The sequence below is a fragment of the Hyperoodon ampullatus genome (genome assembly GCF_949752795.1).
Source record: "Hyperoodon ampullatus genome assembly, chromosome: 11".
Classification (NCBI taxonomy): domain Eukaryota; kingdom Metazoa; phylum Chordata; class Mammalia; order Artiodactyla; family Ziphiidae; genus Hyperoodon; species Hyperoodon ampullatus.
This window is the reverse complement of record NC_136924.1, coordinates 69584936-69609118: the sequence shown is the minus strand read 5'-3', so window position 1 is coordinate 69609118 and position 24183 is coordinate 69584936. Positions and strand designations below refer to the sequence as shown.

General features: G+C 38.2%; 1 protein-coding gene across 1 annotated transcript in view; it reads right to left on the bottom strand.

Annotated features, from left to right (window-relative positions):
• The window catches only part of CAND1 (cullin associated and neddylation dissociated 1), a gene marked incomplete at its 5' end in the record, with an annotated part of 42210 nt that extends 35802 nt beyond the window's left edge, over positions 1 to 6408 (bottom strand). The window contains one exon of the mRNA XM_079714471.1: positions 6341 to 6408. Within this exon, the coding sequence (XP_079570597.1) occupies positions 6341 to 6408 (68 nt within the window). The remainder of the gene's footprint in view (positions 1 to 6340) is intronic.
• Positions 6409 to 24183: the final 17775 nt, after the last annotated feature.

Below are 24183 nucleotides of genomic sequence, written 5' to 3'. Positions count from 1 at the left end.
GACATTTCTCCAAAGAAGACATACAGATGGCCAAGAAGCACATGAAAAGCTGCTCAACATCACTAATTATTAGAGAAATGCAAATCAAAACTACAATGAGGTATCACCTCACACCAGTTAGAATGGGCATCATCAGAAAATCTACAAACAACAAATGCTGGAGAGGGTGTGGAGAAAAGAGAACCCTCTTGCACTGTTGGTGGGAATGTAAATTGATACAGCCACTATGGAGAACAGTACAGAGGTTCTTTAAAAAAGTAAAAATAGAATTACCATATGATCCAGCAATACCACTACTGGGCATATACCCAGAGAAAACCATAATTCAAAAAGAGACATGCACCTCAATGTCCACTGCAGCACTATTTACAATAGCCAGGTCATGGAAGCAACCTAAATGCCCATCGACAGATGAATGGATAAAGATGTGGTAAATATATACAATGGAATATTACCTAGCCATAAAAAGGAACGAAACTGAGTCATTTGTTGAGAAGTGGATGGACCTAGAGACTGTCATACAGAGGGAAGTAAGTCAGAAAGAGAAAAACAAATATCGTATATTAACGCATGTATGTGGAACCTAGAAAAATGGTACAGATGAACCAGTTTGCAGGGCAGAAGTTGGGACACAGATGTAGAGAACAAACGTATGGACACCAAGGGGGGAAAATCCCGGGGGGGTGGGGCTGGTGGTGTGCTGAATTGGGTGATTGGGATTGACATGTATACACTGATGTGTATAAAATTGATGACTAATAAGAATGTGCTGTATAAAAACTAATAATAAAAAATTTAAAAAGAATTGCCCCTTTCTGACAACATCCAATCTAAAGCAAACCTCTGCTTCCTTCCCAAAATTACCCAAATAGGTTCTAACACCCTCTTACTGAGATATCCCATAGTATGTGTTCTCCCTCACTAAATGGTAACAAACCAAACCTGTGTGAGGGACATCTATACATATAAGAGAATATCAAGAAGAAAAAAGTGGTAAACAGTGCTTACATTACATATCATTACATATCAAATAAAAGAGCAAAGAAAACACCCACTAAATTAGTTACCTGGAGATTATTAGGGATTTGAGGGAGAGTAATTTCAGTAAGCCTAGGCGGGCAACCTCTAAGTTTAGAGTTTATCTCATAGTCTATGGGAATTAGTGCAGAAGGCAATGATCAGCTGTGATATTTAGGAAGAAAATTCTAATGGAAGAATTACCAAAAGATTGGATTAAAAAGAGGCCTGAGATAGACTTATTTGAGAAATACTCATCAGGGAACTAAGGTAAAGAGGAAAGGGTGACATCAAGCTTTCCAACTGGGACATTGGTGGATGGTAATATAACACAACAAAATAAGAATAAAAAAGATTTAAGGTGGGAGAGGAGGAAGTTAAGATGTTAACTTTCAGACTTCTATGGGAATCCCAGGTGGATTAACCTACAGGCAGTGCCATCTCATTCATTTATTCAAGTATTTTGGGAGTACCATCATTAGAAACTGTGCCAGGCTCTGCAAAGTTATGAGCAAGACAGTCAGACTGCAACACACACACTTGGCAACTGAAAGTTCACTGAGGGGAGAACTTATTCATCTTTAGTAAATCCAATTAGAGAAGCAAAAATAATGCTAGAAACAGATGCTTTGTACTGCACAATGAGTGGTTTCCAAAACCCTTCCCCTGATATATAAACACAATTTTACCCTTGTTTCCAACAGAAATCTAAATGCTATCGGCCAACTGCATCACCCAGTGAACCAATTATCTTTCATATATCTTGTACACACCCCACTGCTGTCTCACTTTTTCTCATTTATTCTCTTAGAGTTACGAATTAACATGGGACAGTCTTAATATTGTTCACGTAAATAAAACTAATTTTTAGTCATCTTTCTTCTTCACAGTTTCCTCAATGAGGTCCCTTTCTCCTCTTTTTCAGTAGTGAGCCCTAATCATTGCTGATAATGAGTGTTAGCAGTACTATACCTGTATCCCTCCCCACCAAATCACAAGTGAAATCGTGTAACTTAATGCCATCCATCAATGCACAAAGAACTTAGAAAATGCTCAGAAATCACCTTCTTAATCTCTACAAATCTATTTCTTCTGATTAAACTTACTTTTCTTCGAGCACAAGCAGTCCAGATAATGTAGTCTTTCCTGTTACATTATTGTAAATGCCCACACAGTACTTTCAGCTATGTTATAGTATCTCTAAGCTCCCTTCCAACTCTGAAAACTGATTCTGTAACAGGCCCGAGATTTTTATTAGCATTTTAAACAGTTTCCAAGGGCAAATGCCTTCCAATAGTCAAAACACATAAATATATTTGGTGACATAAACCATAGTCAAGCTAGGAAATTCTACAATGCAGTGAATTATTTTAAGATTGCATCAAATGGTATTTTAAAAAAATAGATTGGTAGATTTTACAATGACTTCTTAAACTTCCCCAATCCTTACATGCTTTTTTAACTCTGGAATTAAAATCAAATTCAACTAAAACAAGTTATCTATTGAGAACCCACATGGCCAAGGCACTAAATAAAGTGAAGGATTCAGTTCAGTAAGACAAGGTCCCTACCCGTTCCTATCCCCACCCCTGAGAGTGGTGTTTGTACTGTGTGCTTTCACACCTACCTAGAACTTCAAGACCTAGCTCAGATCACTCCTTGAACATGAATGAATCTCCTTGCTTTCATCTTCTCTGACACTTAAGCCTGAACACTACATACTGCCCTGGGTTATTTATGTTTTTACAAATGCCTTAACCACTCAACAAGCATGCAGAGAATACTGAAGGCAAGCCCTATCTTCAACTTTTTGTAGTCCCTCTCAGTGAATTATTTAATCTTCTAGCACAAAATACTCCCTAAGCCTAACTTAGAGGGAACTGAAATTTAAGGTCTTACTCTTAATGTCCCCTAGTCAAAATCTTGCAAAAGTAGAATATGGTAGTTTAGAGTTCATGCTCTGGGGGTATCTGGAAATCCCTGATCTACTACTGTTTAACTGGCCTTGGGCAAGCACTCAGCATCACCAGATTGAAGTTTCCTCAGCTGAAACAGAGACTGCTAGTATCCACTTTACTAAAGTTGTAAGGATCAAATGTATAAAGTCCACAGTAAGCATTAACAATTATGTACAGAGAAATAAAAGAATGGTAAAAGTTTTTTTTTAGCTCTTGATTCCTTGGAATACTGGAATTCAGCTGGTGATGAAGCATATGAAAATAAAAGCTGGTGATGAAGCATATGAAAATAAAGGCAGAACCTTATTAGTTACCTCAACCCACTGAATATTCAGTATTAATATTTATAGGTGCAGCATTCACTTTGTTTATACACATTAAAGTTTTCATTGTTATCTACAGAATCACTACTTACTGCCACTAAACCATAGTATCCTACCTTCGAAGAACACAGAACACTAAAACATGAAAGAAAAAAGGACACTAGGTTTCTTCCCCCCAATAAATTGAGCCTATAATTTAAGTCTTACCAAAAAAAAAAATTTTTTTTAAACGTTGACATTCCAAAATTTTGAAGTCTGCATCCATTTCTTTACCTTCTTTACATTAAAAAAACTATTTAGTTATTCAGAGACCTGAAAATTTGGGCCTATAAGGGACCTTTTTAATCACCCATGTACAAGTCTCTCAAAAGTGAATTTAATCCCAAACTAAGTAGCCTGCCTAAGATATCAGATAGTTCACAGCAAAGAATCCTAGAGGACTAGAACCCATATTTGTAACTGGTAGGTCATATTCCCTTTGGATTCCACCATGAGAAAAATGTTTTTTTCTTCCTTTTGGATGTACTATCTTCTCCCCTTAGCACAAGGTAGAGTGGTCTGCACATGTTAGATTTTCTATAATGTTCATTAATCTTGTCCTCAAGATCCTTCTAGCACTAGGTATTTTAAAACATGTAACAATAACTATGATATTTAGAACAAAATAAACAAGTAAATAAATTTCTAATGAGAAATTAGAAAGCATCATTTAAAAATAGAACACATGTATTCAAATACGGAAAAATCTTCAAAACACTTGACCGCAAACGCTATTTTAATTAATATCTTAAATGTCAGTAATTTAATATATATAGTTCTTTGGTTCCCAAGACTTGTCTATTACTGAATGGTCTGAGCGTATTGAGTCTTAAAAACTTAGTTGTTAAAAATATCTTAATGACAAATTACTGGAAGTCACTTACTGTTCTTAGGCATACCTTCTATAATATTCACCAACTATTAAAAATATTATCAGTATCACATTTTTAGGAATAATCCTCCAAGCAATGTTTTAACTTATTCAAGCCCAAATTGGTAGATAATCCTTATCAAGTTCAACACTAGAATACCTTAACATAAGAGCATTACTCTTCCATATAATTAGAAAAAACAAAAAACTCCTCAAGCATGTACGTATTACCTTTCCTTTAGAAGAAATTTAAGAAAGGAAGCTTCAGTCAATAATCACATATGCAGTATTATCACATGACTTGACTTCTTTATTCTAAACATATTATCCATACACAAGTCTGACTAGTGGAACAAAACTGTACTATTATAGGGAAAGTCCTATCTTTAGACTAAAACTGAACACAATCGTAATGAAACTCAGTACTTTTACAGAATGAGCCAAACTGACAGAAATGGGAGGGGGTAAAATCACACCACACATTCTACACTACTTAACGTGTTTTATGTACGTTCCAGTCAAATGTTTATTTGAATTTTAATGGCTTGCATTGGGAGGAAGCAAAGCTCCAAAGGGAAGTAAACAGCATTCTAATCCCTTAAAAAACAAACAAAACCTTTTATTTATTTTAATCTTGATTTTGACCCTAGAACTCACAAATCTAAAAATATTAATGCCCAAAATAAACACGTCTCTTCCAAAAACGAACACTCGAACCTTTATTATTAGCAAACTAATTTTAAAACGTTTGAATACAATACTTAAAATCTCCCTAGATAGCAAAACTTTTTGAGAATCATTTCTGGCTATGAAGTCACAGAACCAAAATGTATTTCATTGGCCATTTTAATATGCCAGCTTATTAATTTAATTAGGAACAGATTATTACATTTTTCTTGGTTCTCCTTTCACAAATCAAAAAATGTTTCCCCAGTACATAAGGTTTGGGCGTGTTTTCGGGTGTTAAAACGTACCGTTCATACAAAAAAAAAAAAAACAAATAAGCCCGTCAGCCACAATTTAAATTGAAGACTATTTGTTCTTCCCTTTAAAATGCACAGAAAATAAAACCACTAGAGAACAAAACAAGTATCAAAGCCGTAAAAAGCTAATTAGATCGGGAGTTGACTGATTTTGTGATGGGATAGAAGGCGGGAAGGAAGGAATGTAACAATTACTGTAGTGCAAAAAAAAAAAAAAAAGAGGGAGAGAAACCAAGATTACCCGTGAAAATATAACAATTCTTCAATATGCATGTGGCCAAGGTTTGGAACCAACCGTACAAGTCTCCTGGAACAGAACTTTATAACAAACCTTCACATTCACCATCCCCATATTAGAAAACCCCTTTCAATAAGACCCATTTGCTTGTTGCACCTTTTTGTTTCAGGTTCAGCAATTCACCTTTCTGGCAGTAATTTTGGATATAAGGAAATGAGACTGAAACCCCGAGATCCTGCTTGGGTTTTTGCCTGACGAGGGAAAATGACAAGAAATGCTGGCGGGAAAAGCCTACGAGTCAAGTTTCCACTCTCCTGGCTCCCCCTCCACCTTCTTCCCACCTTGACGAAAGGGATAATCCAAAGAAAAAGTTTATAGCCCAATCCCCGAAGGGCTGGAAAAGAAAGCAAATCGTTCGAGCTGAATGCACCTAGGCCCGCTCACATCTGCGGGAAAGGAGGCGGCAGCTGGGACCCCGAGTGGGCAGCAGCAGCAGCTCTGGCCCCGGGAGCAGGGCGGCCTAGCGCCTCGGGCAGGCCGGCGGGTAGGCCTGGCCTCCGGGTCTCCAAGCCTAGAGCGACTCCCTTGCCCACAATGGTGCGTGATCTCGCCCCTTCACGCTACCTGGGACGCGAAAGTCACGTCCTGGGAGGGCAGAGCATGCGGTGGGGGACGCAGAAGAGGCCTAGGACCGGAGACGGGCAACGGCCTAGAGGAAAGAATGGGGGAAGGGGGTTAGAAGGTGGGCGAGGAAAGGGACCTGCCGGAATCGGGGAGCGGAGGGTGGCCTGGAGACCTCCGCAAAGCCGAGCAACCAGTTAAGGCCAAAGGGGTGGGGCAAGGCCTGTGTGAGGGCCAGGGCCGCGGATGGGGGACCCCGAGGGGAGCTGAGGGTCGGATTTCGGCCTCACCTGAAGTCCTTGTCGCTGGATGTCATTTTTTCCAGCAAATTGGAAATGTGGTACGAGGCGCTCGCCATGTTGCCGGCCTCGATCCCGCCCGCCGGCGCTGCTCGTGCTGCTGCCCGCCGCCGCCGCCGCCGTTGGGGCTCCTCCTCTCGCTCGCCGCGGCTCCCGCTTCCAGGGTCGCAGCGCGACGCAGACGCTGACAAGGGAGGCGCCTCGACGGGCTGCCCCCTCCCCGGCGAGGCGTGGGCCTGTCCCGGGGGAAGCAGAGGCTATGGGGCCGGGCTAACGACGGCGCTGCTCGCCGAAAAACGAACTCATGAGCAGCGAGGAGTACAGCAGGCTCTCTCCGGAGAGGCAGACACTTCCACTCGGGGCCGTCCCACTCCCACTCCCTCCGCACTCGCTCCCTAAGGCAAGAGGCCAAAACCCGCCTCCTTCGCTCCGGGGGAGGGCGCGGCAGACGCGGAACTTTACGGAAAGCTGAGGTCAGGGTTCAAGGAAGTCTCCCCACGCACGCTGCGGAGACGCTAGTAAAGGACAATCCTGTTGGCTAAAGCCTGTATCAATCTTCGCGTGACCCGCCCTTCAGGAGGCATGACAACGGCCAAAAGGGGCTGTTGTCGCGAGACTTGAAAGCGGCGGTTAAAGTATTGGGGAACCACTGGGATGAGGATAGCTTCATCCGAAAATAACTTGTTTTTCCTGTACGACAGTAAGAGGAAAAGATTACGATTTTTAAGGCGCATAAGGCCTAGAAGTAAAGGTAATTAACAGGTTAGACTCGGGGCCAACAGAAGAGTTATTAGAAGGAGCTTTCGTTCTGAATCGGACGCGTGGCCTGCCTTGCCTTAACCACGATGGTGTAATGTTGCCACGTGAAAACCACAAATCCCAGAATTCAGTCCACATGTTACACTGGGTCAAGATATGATTGGCTGGAGGAACTTGTAGCTTCCTCATTGGCTCCATGGGAGGCCTGAATGCTGGGATTTGTAGTCTGGCGAGGCAGCTGTGTTGAGTAAATCCTTTGGAGTACGGTGGATTAGGTTTCTACAGCAGATTCGAATTTTCTCTTACAGTTGTTTTTGGCTGTTGTGGGGTGTCTGCAGAGCTAGGCTGCTGCGGTCTGGGCAGGCGCATTGCGGATGAGTTGATGTTCTTCGCAGAGGCCTAGTAGCGGCTTCCTAGCACTAATCCATGAGAGTGATGGTCGCCTCATCCTCTGAAGGCAGCTGAGCCTCTTCTGGGCACTCCCAACGTGCATTGAAGAGCCAGCCCCCTAAAGCAAGAAGGACCATAGTAAGACCAAAGGCTGATGACCGATGATTGTATTCAGGGCTTATTCCTTTTATCTGGAATAGCTAAATGATTACTCTCTGTATTCAGCATTTGTGGAATTAATATTCCTGCAGCTATTTTATTTTTCCCTAAAACATACACACACAGCAATCGGAGATACCGAATCATGTGTTTCAGTACCCATGTTTTTATCTCCTTCATTTCGAATTGGAGCTGGCCTTCCTAAAAATAAAAAAAAAAAATTTTTTTTTTAAAAAGAGAGAGAGAGAGAAAGCCCAGTTAAGAGACGAGGAAAATTCAGTCTAAATCTGTTATTGCTCTAGTTTTCTAGGGGAAAAAAAAATTTAAATAGGTCCTTTCTTCCAGGTATTAAATCTCAACATTTCTTTACCATTCTTTCCTATATTCACCAAATGTTATTTAGTGTCTTAGAAAAGACAGGCATAGTTATAGGCAATAACAAAATAGATGAAACACTTTCTGACCTAATAATTCATATTTAAATTTCCCCTCATTACTCGTTTACCTGTATATATCCTGTACTTTACCCAAGTTAGCTATTATTAGGTTCCATGAGTGCTTCAGCCACAATTCCATTCTGCTCTGAACAACCTTTTCACAGTATTTAATATAAACTATACACACACACCCCACACACATCACACACGAACAAGCCAGTCATTTATCTTGTGTGAACCTCAAGGCCTAAAATCTGAACCATCTAGTGATAACCCTTTTTTTTAGCCTGAATCTAATGAGAACCAAGTCATGTTTTTTCCTTTTGTGTGTACAAATCTTTCATTTATCAATTTCCAACTGAACTATAATATTTGTAGTTAGCTTAAATATAAATCCTGTTTACTGCCACTTATCAGCTGTCGTAGGCAATTCATTTTAAGCTCTCTGAGCCTCTCTTTCTTCATGGGTAACACAATGATCATCAGAGTATTTCCCCATAGGGCTGTTTTAAGAGTCAAATTAGCTATTGTCTTAGTCCGCCAGGGTTGCCATAACAAAATACCACGGATTGGGTGGCTTAAACAACAGAAATTTATTTTCTCACTTGAGGCTGGTGGTCCAAGGTCAGTGAGCTAGCAAGGTGGGTTTCTCCTGAGGCCTTGGCTTGCAGACAGCCACCTTTTCCTTTGTTCTCACAAAGCCTTTTCTCTATGCACCCACAGCCTGGTATCTCTTTCTCTTCTTATAAGGACACCAATCATACTGGATTAGGACCCCACCTTTTTAACCTCATTTAGCCTTTATTGTGTCCTCATGTAACCTTAATTACCTCTTTAAAGGCCCTATCTCTAAACACTGTCATACTGGAGGTTAGGGCTTCAATATATGAGTGGGGGGCAGGAACGACACAATTCAGTCCATAACAGATATCCCATATAAAGTGCTCAGCACACTGTCCAGAACATAATAATAATATTTATGACTAATTTTTTTGCATACTTACAAAGGTCATGGAACACATCTAATAAAAGTTGGCTATTGTTATTATGACTACATTCTCAGTCTTGCCCCTATCCCAAACCATCCTACATAGCCAGTTTAGAGTTTCCCAAAACATTGTTTTTATAGGGCTACTCACCAGTTTTAAAAGTTCAGCAGGTTTCTGCTACTAAATAAAGTCCAAATGTTTGCAATCAGTGACCTCCTTCATCTGTCCCTAACCCTTTCTGATCTCTCTCCCACTATTCTAATACAGTATAGGAATTGCTCGGGTCAATTTTTTTAAGTACCTCAAAGACCCAGCTCCAAGTTTTTGTACATCATTACTGTCATCATAATAATAAGCACTTACTTATAGGTGAAGTGCTGCATTAACTCATTTCATCTGCTTTTTAAGTATGAGAGGCACAGATTGGTTATGTAACGTGCCAAAGATCAGCAATAAAGAGCAGTCAGGATGAAAACCCAGGCAAGTGTTGCTTCAGAGTCCATACTCCAAACCTCTGTACTGGAATGCCTCTCCCTACCTGGAATGCCTCTCACCTCCCCTATCTCACTTTCTAAGATCTTGAACCAATCATAATGTTTATATGCTAGCCTCCAACTACAGTGTAAGTTCCTTAAGAGCTTATACCAACTTGAAATCACTTCTGCTTCTTTCAAGTACTTAGCCCTTGCCAAATTCGTAATAGGCACTCAATAGTACTTAATTTTATTTTGTATTCTTGACCACTTAGAAATTTGATTTGTGTATCACTGAATATAGCTTGTTGCTAAACAGTGGGAAAATGTTTTCCTTTAAGGATCTGTAAATGCTAAATTAATGTTAAGTGCAAAAGGAAGTAAGTCTAGGTAAGGCTATCCTCTAAGAATTTTCTTTCTGTTTAGTGGTTATAATGCAAAACTGAGATAAGACATTTGATAAAAGTAAAAAAAAAAAAAAAAAAATGGAGTCTTTCAAGCTGTTGGGAGGTTCTTCAAATATCAACCAGTAGTTTAACTTGTTTCTCATTTATTGAGTGTCTACACTGTGCCAAGCACACCCTCCTGTCTATATCAGGACCACCATGGGAAGAGAGGATTCTAAGAGAAATATGGTTATTAGTTGGCAGAGTGCTGGGTGCTGGGTCTTTCCTTCCCTTCCCACTCAAAAAAAAAAAAAAAAAAAACAACTCACCACTCAGAGGAAATGAGAATCCCTATAGGAAGAGAAGGACCTGGAAAGCTTTGAGGTTTGCCCAAGATGTTATTCCGAGTGAAGGAAAATATTTGACGGAGTGTGTTAGAAAGCAGTAATTGGAAACAAAACAAGAAAGAAATATTTCACTTTGGTACCCTCAAAACTTCAGATTATTCATCCCTTGGCTGGCCACCTACTGATTCGTGCCCATTTGAGGAGGGAAGAAGAGAAATGGAGGATAGATAGGGGTACTGCATTGTAGCAGCTGCACTCCCTCCTTTAAAAATAAAGACACACACCAAGGGGGGTGCCAATCACCCCTTTTAGAAATGACTTGTTACCGTCATACTACCAACTCCCTCCATTTAGTGTGGCAAGGATGCATGGGTCTCCAGCAGGCAAAGTAGACAACTCCCTCCAAAGTAAGTTTGGTTTGAGTGTTCCCCACCCCCAACCCCTTTCTCTCTGCCATATGAAGACACAGAAAGAAGGCAGCCATCTGAAAGCCAGGAAGAGAACTCCACGGTATTTTGTTATGGCAGCCCAAGCTGACTAATACAAGTGTGCAGCTACCTGACATATTCAAGTGTAGAATTTTTTAAGGTCCTACCTATTACCATCTCAAGGGATAAGAGTACCATAAAACATAATTTGGAAATCACTGTTCCATTGGTAATTTTTTTTTTCTCTGAACTGAATGATGAATGGGTGATGTGGAGGAGGAGAGTCTTGGTAGAAAATAAGTTTATTTGACGTTCATTTTAGCACAACCTTATGCCAAGTAAATGTGGACTGTGCTTACTTCATACATTTGCTATAAATTGAGTTAAAGGAAATAAAGAAAATAGAGCTATTTATTCAACTAGTTATTAGTTTCTGAAACATAGTTCTTTGTTGAATGTCAAAGCTGATATGTTAATGAGAGAGGAAAAGGGCAGCTCTGATTTGCATTTCAGGGTAGACAGCTTTGCACACAAATAAACAGACACAAAATGCTTCCTGTTACAGACCATTTGTCAATACTGAATTCAACTTAGATGCAAAAGGAAGTAAATGCTATATAACATTAATCTTAAGAAGATTTCCATTTGATTGAAAACAGCCCAGCAACTAGAGTTTTTTTATGATTTACTCTCTTCTAAACAACTGCTAGAAGCTCTTGGTTAATTTTTAGTGGCACTCTAAATCAAATTTAATTGTTACTCTATGAAGGAATTATTTTTTTAGAGTTAGAAATACATTTGCATCATATTAGTGAAAATTACAAAGACTAAGTCACAAAGTTGCTTCATTTGGAATATCGTCCATTTCATTCTCACTTTTGACTTTTATAGTAGTATTAACCATCATCTGGCATTTTAAAATCGTAACATTTTCCGATATGAATTTATAAAAGCACTGTCCAGGATTTCCAAACAACTAAAAATATAACTTTACATATGTAAAGCTGGTTATCAGTTTTGGCAGAAGGAGGCAGAAGAAAAGGCTAGAATTCAGCAAATGCTGCATTTTGCTTTAAATACAGATGTTTGCTGATGACTTGAAGCACTGCTTAAAAAGATATTCTGCTTACCACCAAGTGAAAGTTTTGATTTGGGGGAAAAAAAGGTGTGAAAGACTAATTAAAGAGAAATCATTAGCCCATAGGATCAGGGATTGGAAAAAATTGAAAAAAAATGAGGCGGGGAAAAATACTAACTTTAGTGAAAATAAATTTAATGAAGTGGTACTGAGATTCCCTCAGCAATGAATATGTATACAATGAAATAAGTCCATCATTATCACTTATACTATTAGATAAAGTGGTAAAAATATCACAATCTAGAAAAAAGTTGCCAATTATGTAAAATGTGTTTTTGCTCTATTTATATCATTTTGGAAAATACAGACTTTTCTGTATGATCAGGTAAACTCTTTTTACTTCATGGAGAATGCAATAATATTTTTCCATCAATTTCTAAATGTGAGAGTTTTGTTATAATGGATGTAGTTATTAATGCTTAAGATATGTTGCAGCCTAGAATTGGTTTAGAAAAAAATGTTTATTGATTGGGGCAAACTATTTCTTTTAACAGTACAACCAAGGCTTAACACAGGAAAAATATATTTGTAGAACACATATTTGACAAAGGACTTTTATTCAGAACTTTTATTCAGAACTTATATAGCTCCGTAATAAGAAGACAGAAATCCCGGCTTAAAAATGAGCAAGATTTGACCAGACACTTCACAGAAGAAGCTACAGGATGACAAATGAAAAGGCACTCAATATCATTAGTATCAGGGAAAGATAATTTAAAGCTACTTGAGACACTACTACATCAGAATAGTTAAAATCAAAAAGGGTGATCATACCAAGTGTTGGTATACATGCACCCCTGTGTTCATAGCAGCACTATTCACAATAGGCAAGACATGGCAACAACTTAAATGTCCATAGACAGATGAATGAATAAAGAAGATGTGGTACATATATACAATGGAATACTACTCAGCCATAAAAAATGAAATAATGCCATTTTCAGCAAAATGAATGGACCTAGAGATTATCATACTAAGTGAAGTTTGCCTACCACCACATTAAGTCAGAAAGAGAAAGACAAACACCATATGATACCACTTGTATGTGGAATCTAAAATATGACACAAATGAACTTTTATGAAACAGAAACAGACTCACAGAGAACAGACTTGTGGTTGCCAAGGGGGAGGGGGTGGGGGAGGGATGGATTGGGAGGCTGGGGTTAGCAGATGTAAGCTATTATATATAGAATGGGTAAACAACAGGGTCCTACTGTATAGCACAGGGAACTGTATTCAATGCCCTGTGATAAACCATAATGGAAAAGAATACAAAAAAGAATGTATATATATGTATAACTGAATCACTTTGCTGTACAGCAGAAATTAACCCAACATTGTAAATCAGCTATACTTCAATTAAATAAATAAGTAAATAAATAAAAGGACTTAGTAGACATATTTATAAACTATTAGTTACCTGAACATATAATCCAATCATTTTGCCTGTATTCTACTCCATATTTCCAACTGTTCTGGCATTTTTCTGCTTAGATATTACATAGTCACCTTACACTCACTGTGTGATACTGTATAGCCAGGTGATTCAGGCTCTAACTCACAAAGACCTAGGTTCAAATCCTGGCTATACCACTTATTCCATCTGGACAACTTCTCTAAAATAGAATAATGCTAATAGAACCTAGGGTTGTATGAGGTTTCAATGCAATGAATGTAAAATGCTTGGCACACGTACTTTATAAATAATATCTATTATTAAAAACCAAAATTATTTTTCTACAAAAAAATGAGCCCTCTTGCCTACCACCACATTTCTTTTCGTAGGTCCTACAAATATTCCCATCTCCTAGACTGAAAATCTTGGGAAAATATTTGAATTTTGTATTTATCTACCTTCTATATTCATTATCTATATTCACTTTAATACCAATTCTTCCTTAAAATGTCACTTAGATTTTCCCTTTCTAATAAATTCCCAGTGCAATTAGTCTCTTCAGGCTGTCAATTCATTACTATATAGTAATTCAGTAAACTCTAGCCACACTAGATGCTAGCTGGGTGATTTATGCAAGTTAGTTAACCTCATTAAACTTCAGTTTTCTCCACTGTAAATTGGGGATGACTGTATAATGCACTAAAAGTCCTTTTTACTGTGCCTGATACAAGAGTAATTGCCTGACAAATGGGTGCTACTTTTACCATTTCCGAATTCTGTTCAATATTTATAACTTACAGTCATTTTAGCTTTTTAAGTTGTCGCATCTCGCCATTGCTGCATTGATTTTACGGTCCACAGAATCCTCTAAACATTTCCATACTTGCACTGGACTGTGGTTATTCCACTTACCATGCCCTCCTCATCTTTCATAGTTAGTGTATTCCAAGTGATTTTTAGCTCTGGCTGAACTTAGAATCAACGGGAATGCCTCTAAAAATTATTGATGCTCAGGCTGCATCCAAGACCAATTAAATAATAATCTCCAATTCTAATGTGCAACTGGCATTGAGAACCACAATTTTGTTTGCTTGTTTGTTTTTGGTTTTATTTGTTCATGTTTTGCTTTGTTTTGTTTGGGATCTAATTGTAGGATTTGCGTCAGGTTCTGAAGATCTTATTTGGATCTTGATTTTACCATGAGACATGCTAGCTACCCTTTGCTGCTACTGAGTTTCTGCAACTTTAGGTATCGTGCAGCAATATCCTTAACCAAATCATTTGTGTGTGTGTGTGTGTGTGTGTGTGTGTGTGTGTGTGTGTGAGAGAGAGAGAGAGAGAGAGAGAGAGAGAGAGAGAGAAAGAGAGAGAGAGAGAGAGAGAGAGAGAGAGAAATAGTAACATACTCCTGGAGAATTCTCCATAGCTTGGCATTAGTTCATTAATCAGCACTTTGGAGAATATCGTTAATCAAGTACTTTAATTACAAATCCACATAACTGCACTGATGATACTTCCTAATCTGCAAACATCATCCCTTCTAAATCTTCTACAAAGAATATTTTGAGAGAACCTATCGAAGGATTTTCTAAAATCAAGATATATATTATAATCCTATCTAAAACTGATATGAGGTTTTATCTGGTATGATTTCCTTAATAAACCTATTCTCTTCCTGATCGCAAGTTTCCTTCCTCAGTTCTTAAAGGCTCAACAATTTATTGTACAGTTTTACTGGGAGTCATGGCAAGCTCTCAGTCCCATAGTTTGCAGCATCTTTTTATTTTTTTTAAATGAGACTTTTAATCTAACTCTATATTTTAAGCACCTTTTCAGTTCTCTCCAAATTCCTGAAGATTACCAATAGCTTTTTGGTAGATTGAGATGATGATATCTTTTTGGTATCTTGAGATATTGTCCACCCAAGCCCAAGGTAAACTAGAGTAGGTGGGTATTTTTCACTATTTTACTCTGTTAATCTCCATTTCTTCTTATTACTATTAATTTTGTTCTTCTCAGATGATGATAAATCTTCATATAAAAGATAGAAACATACTTAGGGAGGTAGTAGAGTTAGAGAGTTAAGTAATCAGCTTAATTTTCTCTATTCAGTAGCATTGTGCCATTCACCCCAAGTGGTAGCCTTATACACTATTCTTATTTCCTTAACTTATAAACAAGAGTCATTTTTCTTGCTGTTTATAGTTGTCACAAGCTTCAGAATCTTCTGAGCTTTTAGCCTCACTGACATTTCCATACATTTCCTGCTACTTCTCCAAATTATTTCTTCCTCTCCTTCCTCTCCTTCTTATGAACCTTTCCCTCATATTTCTTTTCACATTTTTTCAATAGTCTTAAATATGAATTCATGAACTCACTGGAGAATTCTCTATGCATTCATATTCATCATTTTATGTTCCTCCCCTTTTCTTCTTCATCACTATCAATCAGAGATAGGCAAACTTTTTCTGTAAAGACACAGTAAATATTTTAGGCTTTGTGGGCCTGCAGTCTCTTGTATTTACTCAACTCTGTCATTGCAGAACAAAAGCAGCCATAGAAAATACACAAATAAATGAGTGACTGTGTTCCAATAGAACAGTATTTGTAGGCACCTATTTTGGGATTTTACATACATTTCACATGTTATAAAATATTCTTCTTTTGATTTGTTTAAAATCATTTAAAAATCTATTTTCAGTTGATGAGTCTTGTCAAAACAAGTGGTTGGGTGGAATTCACGTGAGGGCTGTAATTTGTCAGCCCCTGCCAGAGAGGGGTCAAAATATATAATACACATTACAGTCAGTAGGGAAAAATGATAATAATAATCATGTAAATAAATAAACTCAACATCTCTTAAACTCACATTTCTGGGGCCTCCCTGGTGGCGCAGTGGTTGAGAGTCCGCCTGCCGATGCAGGGGATACGGGTTCGTGCCCCGGTCTGGGAGGATCCCATATGCCGCGGAGCGGCTGGGCCCGTGAGCCATGGCTGCTGAGCCTGTGCATCCGGAGCCTGTGCTCCGCAACGGGAGAGGCCACAACAGTGAGAGGCCCGCGTACCACAAAAAAAAAAAAAAAAAAAAAAAAAAAAAAAAAAAAAAAAAAAAAAACTCACATTTCTGTTGGGAACTGTTGTAGGTTGAATTATATCCCCCCAAAAGATATGTTCAAGTACTAATATCTAGTACTTATGAAATATAATGACTAGATTTGGGTCCCCAAAGGCCTGGCATGGTATTGTAGCTTCTAGCATAGGACCTTGTACAAAATGAGGAGCCACAAATGTTTGGTAATTTGAAATGATAAATGCAAAAAAAAAAAAAAAAAAAAAAACTTTGAATATATATATTCAAATTATATGTATTAATGTATAATTTAATAAGTCATTGCATTGGCACTTAAAACGCATATTGTTCCTTAAATATACTTGTGTTAGTTTTTCTTTTGCCTGCATTGGGTCTTAATTGCTCTGCACGGGCTTTCTCTAGTTGCAGCGCGCAGGGGCTACTCTTCGTTGGGGTGCACTGGCTTCTCATTGCGGTGGTTTCTCTTGTTGCAGAGCACAGGCTCTAGGGCACGTGAGCTTCAGTAGTTGTGGCACATGGGCTCAGTAGTTGTGGCTCACGGGCTCTAGAGCACAAGCTCAGTAGTTGCAGTGCACGGGCTTAGTTGCTCTGCAGCATGGGATCTTCCCAGACCAGAGATCAAATCCGTGAGCCCTGCATTGGCAGGCGGTTTCTTAACCACTGTGCCGCCAGGGACACCCTTTTTAGTTTTTTAAGGAAAAGAATGTGGAAAGGAATATGGGGAGAAAATCAATGGATTACAATAATGTACTATTCTAAAGAAAAGGATTGGGAAACAAGGGAATACAATTTAGATGGGGAGATATTGAAAAGAAAATGAATTCATTACTTGAGAGAATGGGCTCATTTTACAATCTGTGTCTAAAATTTTTGTTCTTCTTTGACTCTTCCCAATTCACAGTAGATGGTTAATAATACATTAGTGGTTAGATGGCTAGATGCTGCAGTACTACCATGCCAGGCCTTTGGGGATCCCAGTATAGTCGCTATACTTCATAAGATGCTGTATGCAGAGGGGTTTGGCCTCTGCAGTCACATAGACTTGAGCTCTTCTTAGATCTGTCATTTACAAACTATGATCTTGAGCAAAATAACTGATGTTATTCAGGCTGATGATGAAAAGCGCCACAATATGCAACATGTGGACTAGAGGGAAGTGACTAGTTCTGACTATAGTGAGGAGTGATTTCAAAATACTTGATAAAGAAATAAAATTAGAGGGGAACTTTGAAACATGGCTACGACTACAGAAGGTGGAACTGCAGCGGGGCCAGGAGAAAAACAATATTGTTTGGTTTATGAATAAAACACTCAAAATTTAAAAATATTTATGCCTTATGATTTGACTTAAACATTTAAATAATATAAATGTTATTTTATGACTACATATATATATAAATCTGCCATTTTATTGTCTATATTTTGTGAAATATCCAAATGAATATGCTGTGAAAAAGTTATGATCTGATATAACCCAAAATACGTACATTTTAAACTCACTATAATATATAATTAGCCAAAAATTACTTTTAAAGTAAAAACTGAGGATTTCCACACATTAGTCCCATCTCTATCCAGTAGATTCTTTTTAACTAAACTTGTATTAAAATCTTGTAAAACCCTGAATGTGTTTTACTGGCTCCTCTCAAACTGGCTTTAACTCTGTTTTGAGCAGAATGTTTCACAATGTGACCAATAGCTTAGATACCAGGGAAATTCTTTTTCACAATGGCACACAGTCTCTAGAAATGTTGTTCCTGAATAAATAAGTGTGGTAATTTTTTCAAATATTGCTTCATATTGTTCTTAATAATTAAGGCCATCAAGATAGTTGCTAATCAGGGAACTCGTAGATTTGAAAGAAAGGACAGACCAGCCTGTACTTGTCCCATCCAGGCCAGCGGTGCACACAGTGGGAGGAGGGTGGGTATGTGCACTCCAGGGATTGCTGAAAACAACCCATTGAGATACAGCCGGAAAATAGGAGAAATTTGGTTTATGTATTTTTATTAAAAAATTCTATTTGTATAAGTTTTACTATGTGCATCATTTATTAGTATAATAACGTATGTATACAATTTGTAAATAAATACATTTACTTATGTTGGGGGGATGTGCTCAATCATTTTTACATGTTAGGGATATGCAATTAAAAACACTGGATGGGGGGTGAAATGGAGAAACATCACACCCTCTTCTTCCCATTTTGCAGATGCAGCATCAGGGCCAAGAGAGCCTGGATTGCCTCATTCTGTGGGCTGTGGGCACCACCCTGTGCTCCTGTCAGAAGCTGCTGTGGTCCTGAAACACTGCACAAGGAGAATTAGTGCCTTTTGAATCTTGTGCTCTGGGGACTATGCCAGGGTTGGTTACACAGCAGGAAAAAGCCAGACCCACGATGTCATTCAACATATCTTCTGTCAGAGACTAGATACACTTGTGAGATTTGGACTTTTGTACTTGCTTCACGGGTGTATGTGTTTTGCTGTTTTGTTTTGCTTTGTTTTGTTTTAAACCACAAAAGTACTCTATCCCATGGCCCTGGTTTTAGTAAATATCCTTGTACTGTTTTGATTTATCAGCTTGAGATTTTCAATAACAAATAATTAATACTAGCTTCATAATGAAACAAAGCACACTGTTGTTGCTTATTGAATAATTTTGGATCTCATGGAAAATATAATGGATCACAGTGACAGGCTTCTTTTACCTGCCTTGGCTCCAGAAGAGGAGGACTTTAATCTCGAATGTAGAAACTATTTGTTAACTCTTCCTGTGGGAAGCCCCAGACCACCAACACCACCCCTCCCCAACCCACCACCCTCGCTCCACCCCCCCCCCCCCCACAAAAAAAAGGCTGTTAATGAGGGATCCTCTCAATTGGGGGAATGAAGGATGCTCTGGTTGATTTTTTTCCCAGAATAAATTTTGGTTAATCTAAAAAAAATGCTTTTTAACCAATGCTTGTATTAAAAATAACTTCAATAAACCTGACCAAGGAGGTGAAAGATTTATGCACTGAGAACTATAAAACATTAATAAAGGAAGTTGAAGATGATCTAAAGAAATGGAAAAATATCCCATGCTCTTGGATTGGAAGAATATTGTTAAAATGGCCATACTATCCAAAGCAATCTACAGATTTAATGCAATCCCTATCAAATTACCCATGACATTTTTTCACAGAACTAGAACAAATAATTCTAAAATTTGTATGGAACCATAAAAGACCCAGAATTGCCAAAGCAATCCTGAGGAAAAAAGACAAAGCAGGAGGCATAACCCTCCCAGACTTCAGACAATACTACAAAGCTACAGTAATCAAAACAGCATATTATTGGCATAAAAACAGACATATGGATCAATGGAATAGAATAGAGAGCCCAGAAATAAACCCACACACCTGTGGACTTCGACAAAAGAGTCAAGAATGTACAATGAGAAAAAGTCTCTTCAGCAAGTGGTGTTGGGAAAGCTGGATAGCCGCATGTAAATCAATGAGGTGAGAACACACCCTCACACCACACACAAAAGTAAACTCAAAATGGCTTAAAGACTTAAATATAAGACATGACACCATAAAACTCTTAGAAGAGAACATAGGCAAAACATTCGCTGACATAAATTGTACCAATGTGTTCTTAGGTCAGTCTCCCAAGGCAATAGAAATAAAAGCAAAAATAAACAAATGGGACCTAATCAAACATAAGCTTTTGTAAAGCAACAGAAACCAAAAAGACAACCTGTGGACTGGGAGAAAATATTTGCAAATGATGCAACCAATAAGGGCTTAATTTCCAAAATATACAAACAGCTTATACAACTGAATAACACAAAAAAATAACCCAATCAAAAAAATGTACATTAGACCTAAATAGACATTTCTCCAAAGAAGATACACAGATGGCCAATAGGCCCATGAAAAGATGCTCAGCATCACTAATTATTAGAGAAATGCAAGTCAGAACTAAAATGAGGTACCACCTCACACTGGTCAGAATGGCCATAATTAAAAAGTCTACAAATAACAAATGCTAGAGAGGGTGTGGAGAAAAGGGAACCCTCCTACACTGTTGGTGGGCATGTAAGTTGGTGAAGTCATTATGGAAAACAGTATGGAGGTTCCTCAAAAAGCTAAAACAGAGTTGCCATGTGATCCAGCAATCCCACTCCTGGGCATATATCTGAACAAAACTACAATTCAAAGAGATACATGCACCCCTATGTTCATAGCAGCACTATTTACAATAGCCAAGGCATGGAAACAACCTAAATGTCCATTGACAGATGAATGGATAAAGAAGATATGTGTGTGTACACACACACACACACACACACACACACCATGGAATATTACTCAGCCATTAAAGGGAATGAAATAATGTAATTTGCAGCAACATGATTAGACATGGAGATCATCATACTAAGTAAGCCAGAAAGAGAAAGACAAATACCATATGATATCACTAATATTTGGAATATAAAATATGACTTAAATGAACCTATCTGGGAAACAAACAGACACAGAGAACAGACTCGTGGCTGCCAACCCAGAAGGGGGGTGGAAGAGGGATGGATTGGGAGTTTGGGGTTAGCAGATGCAAGCTATTATATATAGATAATATATAAACAACAAGGTCCTACAGGGAACTATATTCAATATCCTGTGATAAACCATAATGGAAAAGAATATGAAAAAGAGTATATATATGTATAGCTGAATCACTTTGCTGTACAGCAGAACTAACACAACATTGTAAATCAATTATACTTCAATAAAATAAATGATTTCAAGATGTTATAGCATACTTCATTACAGTAAAGATGACTAAATCTCTCTCTCTCTTTTTTCCTGATAAAGTATTTTATAAGGATTCAGGATTACCATTCTTGATACCAAGTTTCAATCCCTAGAAGTACAGCAGTAGGAGGATAAACAGTGTGTACTGACCTCAAGGAAACACCTGACATTTAGGGATTTTTTTCACAAAATACTTAAATTGACATCCTGTTCTTATCATCTACCCCTTTCTCTGAAAATATGTCACTGTCAGACTGTTATTGTTAAATTGAGACTCTGGTCAGTTGGGGTGGGGATCTATTATGTCTAGTTTTACTTCAAGCATTCTTTTGAGTGACCAGTACCTTAAAAAATAAATCTTAGGAGAATACTGATGTAGCCTAATGAAACATTTAACACTCTTTCTGATCCTGTTTTCTGACTTTTCAAATACTTGACTTTTTTTTTTTTTTTTCTTGTGGTACGCGGGCCTCTCACTGCTGTGGCCTCTCCCGTTGTGGAGCACAAGCTCCGGACGCACAGGCTCAGCGGCCGTGGCTCACGGGCCCAGCCGCTCCACGGCACGTGGGACCCTCCCGGGCCGGGGCACGAACCCACGCCCCCTGCATCGGCAGGCAGACTCCCAACCACTGCGCCACCAGGGAAGCCCCTAAATACTTGACTTTTGAAAGTATACTTGAGAGTATACTTTGAGAGTATTTCTCGTGTTATTTTTTTTTTCATCAGGAAGGATAAGAATTCTCTAATATAAAAAAATAGAGAAAGATCCTACAACCACATGCATTTGGAATTTTTAGGTATAAAGGTAACTGCTTTTCTTCTTGGTTTCCAATTTCTGCCAGTACATGCTATCAAGTTTGTTTTACATAATGAGCTCACTGCTGAGTACACGTAATCTCAGAGATGAAAGGGTTTATCATCCACCCTACGAGAAATAAGACACTCAGTACTTGTTTATGCTGGGTCCTCTCTAGTGGTGAGCCTATACTTGCTTCTAGTCTTTTCAGAAAGAAACATTTTCACCTTAAAAGGTGAACTCAAAGGATATAATTTCTGTACCGGTCATGACACTGAGTGTTGTCGAACAGCAGTCTCTCCTAAAATTAGTGCTTGAAGAGTAAGCAAAAAATTCAGTGTGAAAAAAATCACCTAATAATTTTTTTCAATAATTTTTTTCTAACAGTTTGTTAGAATATGAGGTGCTTAATAAAAATTTTGAATAATAATGTAAAGTGTTGCATCCATTTGTACAGCTTATAAATAATAGCTATGTGTACAGGATGGCCTTCCAACAAATACATAATTATATAGGGGCAGTTTATGATTTTTAGATATAAATATCATCTTGCCTTTAAGTTACTTGAAGTTTCTGAATTGTTTTTTGGTAGCACAGAGCATCATAAGAGATAGAAGCAAAATGCTGTCAAATGGCAGCATAAGGCTTTGGAGTTGGATAGAAATGCATGAGTTAGAAAAGAGGATCCAGAGCTTAACTAGCCTTATAAGAATAACAACTTTTAGTTCATAAGTTTCTTGTGAAGACAAAATGGAAATACACAGATACAAGACTTAGCATCTGGCACATGGGTAAGCCTTCTGTGAGGAGGCAGCTGACAGCGATGCTGTGCTAACCTGTCAAAGGTCTTCTTTTCTTTTTTAATCTTAGTTTGGCGGTGCCCATCGGCATGCGAGATCTTAGTTCCCCGACCACAGATCGAACCTGAGCCCTCTGCAGTGGAAGTGCAGAGTATTAACCACTGGACCACCAGGGAAGTACCTGTTAAAGTCTTAAAACAGGGCTATATCCTCTTCCTGGAGACTGAAAGTTTGTAAGAAATTAGCAGTAGTGTTTGTATTTTGGGGGGAAAAAAACCCCAAAAACAGTTAATCTCCCCTCCAAATGTTTCCTCTCTTTTCACCAGCAGTATTCAGCTCCATAGTTCAGAAATGGAGCAAACTATTCTCAGAAGTTAAAACGTTCTATGAATGTCATTCCCGTGGAAACTTCTGAGGAAAAGAAGTCATGCTGATCAAGGGTAATCGATTCTGTGTAGAATCAGATACAAAATTCAGCTCTCCCTGCTTTTCAATCTATGTCCGCCTCTTTTATATCCATCCAGGATTCAGCCAGGCCATTGCTTGCGCTCATAAGAAATTCAAAAGATACCTAGCCTATTTATGTTCACAAGCAGAATTTTGTCTTTATTCCTATTTATCTCTACCAAATCACTTCACAAACCTTCATAACATACACATATGCTTCTGCACTTGTGTAAAGCTTTGGGCCAATAGACAAGCAGTTCTTACCACAAATGTAATAACTGAATATAGTTTTGTCTTCATTTTTAGCAATCACAAAAAAAATTTCAAGTGTGTCAAATAGATTGCTTAGGGAGTGGTTATTCACATCAGAATTCCTTTATCATTAGCTTCTTGAAGAAGACAAAGGGCTGGTTGAGAAGCGTGAAGTTAAAATGTCAGGTGCTCTTAAGCAATGAAGCAATGGAAAAATAATCAATTTACAAAACTCTTATTTACATATAGTTTGTAAGGGCAAATTTACCTCTGGATACTCCTGGATCTCTTTTTAAATTTGTTTTAACAATATTAAAGAGTTTTTTCATAGACCCCAAATAATTCAGTATATAAATAAGATCATTATGCTAGAAAGAGAAATATTCGGAGTCAAGGTAACTTTAAAATCTCTTTCATATATGAAACTAACCCCTGTGCCATTAGGGATGTCAACTAAAAAAAAAAGCACAAGCTTAAAGTTGAGAATTATGTCTTATTTGGTAGACATTCTGAGGACTTCAAGCCCAGGAGGCAACCTCTCAGCTAGGAGGCACTGCTCCAAAGTGGTAGGGGAGAAGCCAAGATATATAGGAGTGAAGACCAAGTAGTTGGAACTTCCAAAGATTACTGTTTAATTAAGGAAAACCAGATATCTAAAGTTAATGAATGTAGCACTTTTCTATGTATGGGAAGATGCAAGAATCAGGGTTCATCGAAATCATTCCTTTCATATGCACCTTAGCTA